This window comes from Pagrus pagrus, assembly GCF_965226575.1.
Source record: "Pagrus pagrus genome assembly, chromosome: 18".
Classification (NCBI taxonomy): Eukaryota; Metazoa; Chordata; class Actinopteri; order Spariformes; family Sparidae; genus Pagrus; species Pagrus pagrus.
In genome coordinates this window covers 17140277-17150579 of record NC_140202.1, presented here as the reverse complement: position 1 = coordinate 17150579, position 10303 = coordinate 17140277, and the positions used below count along the sequence as shown (strand labels likewise).

Genomic DNA, 10303 nt, shown 5'->3' with positions numbered 1-10303 from the left:
CTCTCACTGAAGTTACATAGTGCAGAAACAAGTGATAGGGGGGCAGAGTGGCTGTGACGGAGACACCATTCACCCTGTTACAAGACACTGCGTCATCAAAATGATTTCGAAGACGCTATTTTAAGGTAAACGTTGCGTAACATACCGTTGCGCATAAAGCTGACCTTTAAGAGATATGTGGCTCTCACAGGACAGCGACGCTACTAACATATGATGATCTCATACAATATGATGCATTGCTGTAGCTTAAACTACCCAACAGTATATAAAGGAGTTAAAACGAGCTCAACCTTAAACATCTACAGCGGTATAAATCAAATGTAACATTAATGCAATGGTAAAATAATCCAAAAACATCAAATAACAGCTACTTTAAGTACATTTTGCTCATAATTCTTGCTTTTACTTAGAGACCTATTATGCTTTTTCATTTTTTAGTTTAATTAAAGCATCTAAATACTGTCCATCTTTGCCTTTAACACACACACACACACACACACACACACACACATTAATCCATACATACCAAAAATACAGAAAATGAGTCCAAAGCTCTCTCATGCAGATTGGATTCATACTTCTGCTTGAGCTGCACAGAGAGCAAATTGTATTTTCATTTTTTCCAATATGCACTTCATCTCAAGGACTAATTGCAACACCCAGTGATAATTACTGGCAGAGCTGACAATGGCTCTCTTTTCAATCTGTAGGTGCGGAAATGAAAGAAAAAAACGAAGAGACAAAACCTATTATGCATTTTCTTTATTTTTTTTTTTTTACAAAAGAGGCAAGATATGCTAATACAACCAGAATTGCCATGGTATAATAATGAAATATTACAGGGATACATGTTTGCTTTGAAATGATGCGTATTGATATAAGGGAAAAGAATCCTACAACTTTTCACACACACACATACACACGCATACTATGGCTTTAGGGGGTTACATACAGTCAGGAAATGTCCACAGCTTTGGGCTAAATGACGGCCAATACTAACTCTCGTGTGGTTTTACGGGTGGAAATGTCTGACTTTTTCGGTTGTGAATTGAACCCAGCGTTGGGCCAGTTTAGTCATGAAACTGAAAAGGAACCTAAAAGAAGATACTTATGGCAATGAAAATTAGTAGGTTGTGGGTGAATAAACGCACCAACGAGTCTCATGGAAGAAATGATGAGTACATTGAAAGCAGCGAGAATAGCAACCTCTGAAAATGCTGAAAATAAACTGCACACACATCATGTACAGAGCTCTGTAAAAATACAATTGAAATACATAGCAATTCGTGAAAAATGGGTCGCAACATGCACGTGGCTAGTTCATAAAACACTGTCATATTAAAATCTATTTACATTATATATATGTACACACAGGCTGTTCATAATTGCTCTTAATATTAAATTCAAATAAAAAAAATTCAAAAGAACAGGGGTGAGTGGTATTTACAAAAAAAATAATAAAAAAAAAAACAAAACAAAAAAACAGAGAAACGGTTTGACTTTTTCGAAGGTCTCTTCAGTCCGGTTCTCTTACTGGTGTCGGCAGTCCACAGCTTATATTATCAGTGATTGGGCAGTGCTTCGAGAGATGGTTAAAACTGGCAGTTGTAATTTCTTACATCCTTCAAGTGGAAGCTGGCCCTCATACTTCAACGAGAGTGACCTGGAACTGACCGGCGGCGACCTCGGACATCTCGATGAGGAAGGCCGACTGGTTGGTGTAGTGTTCGATGATGTTGTCGTCCATGTTGACGAAAATCCTGCAGAAACAGACGGGCGAAAGCAAAAGGTTACCCCGGTGATCAGAACTGAAACTGGGCCAAATAAAATGTTACTTTTGAATAAAAATAAACTAATCTTCAAAACTAGGATGCACAAATTGGCTCTTAAACGTGTTCTGCTTTTTAACTCGTGTGTCACATAAGCGACAGGTCATAAGGTTTCTTATGTGGGTTCAAACACAACGTGTCATCTGCTTCTTGGTGGAAAAAAAAAAAAACAGCGTATCTCTTGCATCAGGAGGGTAGTAAATCAGGTCACTCTCCTCCTCTTCTTCCCTGACACCAACACTAACCTTTAAGTCTTTAAGGCTTTTAATGACTGAACTAACCACCACATTCATGCATTCTGCCTGCAGGGACAGGGCTGATTGAAGACAAGAGCCAAAGAGGAGGGAGGGAACAGCGGGGAGAATGTAACCCAACCTGTTAGCTTAGCTGCTCCCCCTCAGGTGATGGCTGCAGGCAAGCAGCAAAAAAAAAAAAAATCACCCAAAGGTGATTGTGAGTCTCTGTAAAGAGGTCTTAATAGTGTCTGCCGTCATATCTCCTCTGAAAGTGACTCAGATTATAATAAATTTGACTGTAAGATACAGTCGATGCATGACGTGAACTTTGTGTATCTCCAAGAAAGGACTTTACAAACTCAAGTATAACCTTTTTTTCCTCATGACTTTGAGGAAATGAAACGCAAAAGGCAGGGTACTTCGTACGAACTCATCTGGCCTGACCTAATGTTTTGCTGATAGAAACGTAACCTGCGATGGTTCAAACAAAGATGCCAAACTTGCTGGACAACCTTCACCCAGTTAGCCTTCCACTTTATCGAACCAGATATCTCTTCCACTACGGAAAAACTTCCCGATGTTGCGATGCGATTATGAGAAAATAGAACGTACAACAATAGGCGCATGACGCATCTGCAGGACGCGGAAAAAAATCTTTTCATCCTCGCTCAGTCACCTGTCTTTCTTTTGGAGGAGCTGCAATTAACACATTCCAGCAGGCCGAGCCAAATAAACCTACCTACCCAGTCTGTCGACATGCGTTTCCTTAAAGATTAAAACAACACAAGCTAAGCCCTGAATTTATGTGCATTTTATGCGTCAGATGAACTCTTTTAATCCAACTAAGCTGGTTGTATAATAGCAGTACATTAGGGAATACCAGAGGAACAAAAAGATACTTACCCTCTCTTGCATTTTTTGTAGATTTTCCCGATGGTGTCTTTCTGCATGCCATACTTTTCTGAAACCTGAGGGAGGAGAGGAGTATGAGATGACGGTTAGCGTGATGAAAGAAAGGTGATATGCTTGAGAGATAAGGTACAGTAAAGTTAACGCTATGTGAGCGCGGATACGTGTGAGATTCCACGTCAGAAATCAGGTCAGATAGTCGTGCTTATGAGTGTGTTACTTACAGCATCTCGTAGGCCTGACAGAGTCGGCGTGCTGAGCATGAGCGCGTCAAACACCTCTTCAGCGCTAGTCCTCACGTACAGAAGAACTATTGGAAGGCGAGAAAAGAATAAAACATTAGGCATAAAAGTTAGAAAAGCTCATTGGATCGTTAGATGTTTTATTGAAAGGGTTAGGGTTGGGTTGTACCTCTTTGTGGGTCTTCTTTGCGGGCTTGCTTGCTGGGCGGAGAGCTGTTCTGGTCTCTGTCTTGATACGATCTCTTCATACAACTCCTTAGAAAACAAAACACAAACTCACATTAGTATAAAGCAGCCTCTATGTGATTATTTAGAAAAAAACAATTGTAAAGGATTTCAATGTTGTGTTTATTATCTACGCTTACCTGTCGTTCTCGTCCATGGGAGTGACCTGGAGAGACAGAGAGAGAAACAGAATCTGATTACACACCACTCCATTGCTCGATGCCCCTCTTCCCACCATTGCCTGTCTGCGCAACACCTTCAAGAATGGATGTTATCATCACTCTGAGACTGCATTTCCCATAACCTCTAACAAGAACCACGTCAGCGTGGACGCTGATGGCGAGACGCTGATAGGCTTTATCGTGCCGGCCAATCACAGATGTTTTCTGAGCAGACTGTGAGGCGTTGCATCATAAAGTCATTCTGCAATAGCGGTTTCTTTTACTGTGAGAAGTCGTGGAAGTTGTGGAAGCTTTTCCTCTCGCACATGTCGGTCTAGACTCGGCGGTGTGGGAAAGCTTGCCTGTCTGAACAGCACTCTCACCTCACTGTTTTTGCAAGTGTGTGCGAGTAAAGGAGAAGATGAGGGTGGCGCATCTGTTGGACCAGGTGTGTATGTGTGTGTGTGTGTGTGTGTGTTTTTGCGTGATCCCCCATAGCTTAATCCGCAGCGGCTTGTACCTGTGCCTGGTTTCGACTCAAAATTAGCTCATCTGATCTTTCGCCTCAATTTCGCTGACACCATATCCTCCCCCCATCCCACTACATACTTTCCCACAGTTTTTTTTCCCTGCCTGTCTCGTGCCTGCAGGGACTCAGGGGTCGGGAAGATGATTCACTCAACACAAGAGGCGAGGAACAAAATATAATTTAAAAAAAAGAGGGGCTTACAATGCGCTGTAAGCTGGAGAGGTGCGTTTCTGGGATGAAGAGAACTGGCTGGGTGACGTGGTCGTCCAGGGTTTGGAAGAAGGTGCTGTCGCTGCCCATGGAGCTGCTCACTAAGGACTTGTTGGCTGGAAAACAAAAGCAGGAATGTCAGAATACACTCTTTGGAGGCTGTAATGCCGAACAGAGGATGAAATCTTTAAGGCAACACTTACTGCTAGCATCATTCTTTCCCCTCCTTTTGCTCCTCTTCCTCTCCTCATCACGCATCTTCCTCTCTGCACCCTGAGGACACAAGATCGCAGGGTTACAGTCACGATTCAAACACAAATATCAGATTTTTTTTTGTTTCTGTGTGGGAATAAGGTGAGACATACCTTATCGCAGAAAATCTTGACCTGGCACGCAGCTCTGTGTATGAGCTGGTTGGTTCCCGAGCTGAAGTCATAAGTGTCGATCTGGATGTTGAGAGGCAGGCCTTTCACTCCCTTCTGAGAGGAGAAGTCTGTGCTCAGGGAGTTGATGCCAATGTACACCTGTAGAGGAACAGGAGCAGGGATTTTAAATTAATCATGCGGGCATCATGTGTTTGTACATGTGAAGAGATGTTATGGGGTCTGAGAGACACATGCCATTGAAAACAAAGGGAGAAGTTGGAGGCATTCACGCTATGATTGGATGTTTAACCATAAAAGCTGTGAAAAAGAGAGTCTGTCTTCCTTCTGTTTTAACTTCTCTATCCTCACATTTTCTTATCACAATCTCCCTACTTCCTGCTTCGCTCCACCTGCAGCAGGTTTGGCGGCCCCACCTCGGCGCCTTCGGGCCACAGAGCAGCTCGAATAAGCCGCCGCCGCTCTCTTGCCTGCTGTGGTGACAGGAGCCTCGGGGCCAAACACATTTCTGGGATTCCTCCCCCTCCCTCCTCAGCCACTCCTTCTCCCTCTTCACCTCCCTTCTCTACCTCTCCTCTTTTTTCTTCTAAATCTTCCACCTGTTCTCCTCCCTTTCTTCCCTCTTCAGAGAACTGGCCTTACAGAGACAGGTTACATACATACAAAAAAATATGATTCTTGTTTTATAATAACGTGTGTTTACCTTGGCCTCTACGCTGGGGTTCCACACAAAGGAGAGAGCGTTGAAGGCCACTTCTTCAATGTCACTGATGCCGCTGAACACTTCTTTGTAGTCAGCTATGAAAGGAAGGAAAGAACATGTTTAATCTTTTTTTGAATTGAATAAAATCCTTCACCGTTCTGCCTTCGGTGTTGGGTGCAGGTGCACAGGGACCTTGCATGTGTATTTTCATTTATGAAGAACATACCGATGTCAATGACCCTCTGCTTGACGGTTGGCTGGCGCGCATGCCAGTGATTCCAGAAGCGGAGCTGCATTTCTGGGCTCTTGTCATTCTCAAACACAGCCATCACCACGGTCTGGAGTGAAGAAGAAAGGTGAGAGAAAAGATTTAGGGACAATTGTCGGGCTGAGCGCTGCCTATGCTTCAAGAGAACCATCGGGTTTCATTTATCACTCCAAATCCACCCTTTCTCCTCACACTGTCACCAGTTATTTGCGGTGAGCGGGTGTGTGTTTGTGTGTATTCTTCCCCTGATTTACTCGACAAAGAAAAGGGTTGTCACATATGTTTTAAAACCACACACCCTCCTTGTCCTCTCCTCTTTTTTCTTGTTTTTTTTCCCCACCCTGCTTGTGTCAGATGAGACAAACGGAGCTGAGCTGCACTCTGGCCTCATTAAACCACAGTAGGAATAAGTTATACAGGGCAGGACACTGTCATTTTAATGGTAGCGGCACAGTGTGCGGGGTGTCAGCAAGGAATTAGTCACCAAGGAGCTGGCTATAAGGGAGGGACAGATATTTGGGAAGGGTTGGCTTGGTGGCACGCAAGGAATTTATGTATTCATGAAGCATGAAAAAAGCCTGAAGGGAAGGATGGAGTTTGAAACAATAGTCCTCATATTTTTATGTAACCATCACACAATAAAAACAAAACAGGAACTTTCGTGCTTTCCTGATGATGTCTATCATGACTCACCTTGACTTTGGTGGCACTGAGGCAGGCGTTGTTGTCCACTCCATGGAGAGTGATGGGGTAAAACTGGCCCTTGTTCAGGTAGACCATGGGCAGCTCATTGGACTTGTAAGGAGAAGCCAGGGGAGCTCCCAGGGAGAACTGGAACTCGTTCCTGAGTCTCTCTGGCGGGGAGCTGGCGTAGGAGCCGGAGTAGACCGGGCTGGAGTGTTCCTCGGGGAAGGGGACGCTGTAGGGAAGTGTCTGAAAGAAAAACCGGATAGACATTTGTCAATAAAGGAAGATGTGAAGGACGGCGATGTAAAATAGAAGAGGAGCCAGGGCTCAGCTTTCAAGTACACTAACCTCTGTGTTGTGATCAGGGAAAGCGCCGGGCTCTGGCCACTTCTGCAGCAGGGAGTCAAAGATGATGTTGAGCTCCTGCTTGTCATAAGTGTCAGCTACGACGCTTGTAAGGGTGGCGTAGGTGTCGGAGGTGGTGGGGACAGAGATTGGCAGGGAGGTGTTATGCTTGGATCCCAAAACCTCTTGGGAATGGCTCAAGGGAACATTCTCAGAGAGGATCTTCATGACGCTGGTGGACGTCTCCAGTGACGCAAACTCATTGGTGCTGGTTGGAGTCCTGGAGGGTTGAGGAGAAAAGAGGAAGTAGCTGATTAATTACAACAGGAAAGCTACTTCTTTCAGGTCAGCATGACTCGGTACAAAGAGATCCAGGAAACAAACAAGCTTTAAGTGACTAACTGTATTGTGTCTTACAGAAGCCTGCAGACGGCCTGTGCAAACACGAAGCAAAAGCCCTTCTTGTGTCTAAGCACACATCAGCTACTGCAAGGTGAACCCGCAGAAAGACACGGCTCGAGTGTGGGTGGGAACTATTTGTCTCTTAATCCAGCTTTTTTTCTTCTCTGTGTTTGAGTTTCTCTGTTGAAAATGTTTGAGGGGACAAACTGCGCCCCAACAATGGCCATTTCTCACCCAGCAGCGAGGACAGAGGGAGAAAAAAACACAACCGTCTCTCTGCCTGTTGGGAAACTCTTTAAGCGAGGCAGAGATGATGATGGAGAGAGGATAGATGGATGGAAGGTCTGGAGGAGTAGACAATAAATCCCTCTGACTATGTTTGACTTGAGGATTACCCACTCACCTGTTTATGACCCCTGCCTTTCTCTTTTTGTGTTCACACTCTCCCTGAGACATTTTATCATGTCACAGTATTTAACGTCTTAATCATGCAACCTCTCAAAATTGTTCGTACAAATGGGAATTTAGTTTGACACTTTTTTGAGGATTTTGCTTACCTCTCTGTTTTGCACATGTTTCCAGCGCGGTTGCATGCAGAAATCTTCTGCTCTTTCTGGTTCTGCAAAAATAAAAATAAAACAAAATTGTAAAATCGTCATCAGATTGAGAAAGTTAGAATGAATCCTTGTGTCTTGTTTATCGCCAATTATCTACCTTGCACTGCTCATAAAGCATGGTTATGGCTGCCAGGTCGTCTCCTGGGTGGAGTCTGGGTTTGGAGAGGTTCTGCTCAGGTACACAGCTCTCCATGTAGGACCAGGGGTCCATGATGTGGTCAGTGTAACGGTTATAGTTGAAGTTCTCGCTCTGAAAGACCAGTCCCAGAGTCCTACAGAAGAGAGCAAAGAGTTGACAGTGACTGATTAGATACAATGAAAATGTACACAGAAGAAAAATGTGCCGTGGATCAAAAGTGAACTAAATGTAAACTCGCATTTTTGACGCACCGGGTTTGACAGTGTGAGTGTAACAGCTGTACCCGAGCCTCAGGACACTGCACATACTTGCCCCTGAGCATGAAAGGGTTTCGATTGCAAAACCACAGAGCTGACTAATATCCCTCAGAAGCAGCGGTGTCAAAAAAGGTTTAAAAAACCAAGGGCCACCCACTAATACACCCCCCACAACTTCCCGTGCATCTTCAGTGCTGGATAAACTCTCTTATTTGCACAGATCTTGAAAGAGATTACAAGAAAACCCACAACCAGTCAGTCAATAGTTTCCGTATCACTTGTGAAAAAGAAATAAAGCCTGGGATTCTGAGGATTGGATTTGTTTGGAGAGACTCGCAGTGAATATCCCGCCTACCAGGATAAGCCCCCTTTGGAGTTTGTCTGTGGTAGCTAATGAACAAATAGCAGCAGTTTACTGTGGTTAAACAGCTCATCAAATGTGCTGACAGGAGGAGAAAGATCACATGTGTTCACAACCACAGCAGAACCAAAGCTTACGGCGAAGTGAAGTGATTTCTCGCAGGGATTAATGAGAGAATATTGGGTTGTTCTCACACAGCGCCTGGAGAGCTATAAAATGCTGTTTTTGAGCATGTAGTTCTGTACATTTTAACTTTTATTTTGACGCCAGATTACAGCCCGTTTACTTGATATTTAGCTACCTTAAAGAAACTCAAACAAAACTCATACACCTGCTCTGAGATGCACCTGTCTCTGCCTGTCATACGCAGCAGCCTCAGCAAACACCACCCATTAGTTAGCCTCCAATTCCCCCCTAAAACCAGCCGAGTGCAGACGTTTTTACACAAACACAAAGGGGGGGCTCGTGTCTAGAGTTTCGCCATTATGTAATTCAATGCATTACATGCTGTCTTTGCCCTCTGTCTCTGTCCAACACCTCGAGAGGAGATTCTTATTTCCCGGGCTCCCTTTGTGCTCTGTGGCCCCTAGGTTAGTGACAACACAAGCCGAAACAGACCCAAAAAAACTATCCATATCAATTTCCTCTGCAAAACACCCCTTTCTTAAAACAGGGAGATTTCACATGGGGGTCTCATTGCAAGTAGGAAAAAGGGAGGTTTCTGTCCCCAAGACTGGAATCTAACTAACTTTTTACCGAACTACACAAAGTCTAAACCAAAATGTGTGTGTCTTTGGAGAAAAAAATCCACATATACAAAGCCCAAATAATACAAAAACCAACTCATAAACTTACTCGGTCTCTTTGGTCATGTCTCCAATCCAAGTCAGCAGGAATAGTTCCTTTAATGTTTGCTTCTTCTCCTGTTTGTACGTGTTTCCTTCTCTGTGTGTGTGTGTGTGTCAGTCTAGCAGAGGAGAGCAGTGACACACAGATGAGTCAAGTGTTGTGATTCTCTCTTGAACGGGGCCCAGATTTATTTCATTGCAGCCAAGATTCCCTCTCTTCTCTGATTGGCTGAGAGGACTGAGACAGGTGTCTGATAGGACAGGTGTAGAATCGTTAACTCTTCCCTGGCTGGAGAGAAACTGGCTCGCATGTGTATGAGTGTGTGCACACTTTGCAAGACAATCCGAGGCAGGAGGGTTTCGAATCTCATTATGGTGCCGGAGAAAAGGGCGAGATTGGAGAGCCATAGGTGTGAAAGGTTTGGTAATGACCTGGAACTGGGCTTTAAGATGTTAATAGTTTTTCAGTATCATTTTCCACCTCTACCTTCATGTCATACACAGGTTTTGGTTTCTTTATTTCCTGGGGAATTATACATGTATGTATGGGGGCTTTAGTGTTGTGGTCAAAACTCCTGAAGGGAGGTAGGCTTAAAGGAATCTTGTATGTAAGAAGGAATGTTTTAAATTAAAGTGGAACAAGTTGAGTATGTTTAGGATATAAACAGGAAAAGGAGAAATAATATGAAGGTATTTCTTAGATTAAGAATAAAATTTAAAATGTTTTGTAAAGTTTTGCTTTTTAGTGAATACATTTGAATTCATACAGTAATGCAGCAAAACATACACACAGAGAATGTACTCTCTAATTCCATAAATAATATAATAATATAAACTACTTAATAGCAGTGATGGAATGTAGCTAAGTACATTTCCTCAAGTACAATTTTAAAGTTTGGTGCTTTACTTGAGTGTTTCCATTTTCTGCTACTTTATACTTCCACTCAGTTAC

The 10303-nt window shown here is 43.6% G+C and overlaps 1 protein-coding gene across 1 annotated transcript; it reads right to left on the bottom strand.

Moving 5' to 3' along the window:
• Positions 1-745: 745 nt before the first annotated feature.
• On the bottom strand, positions 746-9493 carry grhl3 (grainyhead-like transcription factor 3). The gene is made up of 15 exons (XM_084380774.1): positions 9359-9493; positions 7844-8018; positions 7687-7748; positions 6731-7007; positions 6389-6628; positions 5654-5765; positions 5428-5522; positions 4707-4865; positions 4545-4614; positions 4333-4457; positions 3582-3607; positions 3386-3471; positions 3199-3284; positions 2969-3033; positions 746-1760 (listed from the first exon to the last, which is right to left on the bottom strand). The coding sequence occupies exons 1-15, from the start codon at positions 9373-9375 to the stop codon at positions 1643-1645; spliced, it is 1713 nt and encodes a 570-aa protein (XP_084236900.1). The 5' UTR covers positions 9376-9493; the 3' UTR covers positions 746-1642.
• Positions 9494-10303: the final 810 nt, after the last annotated feature.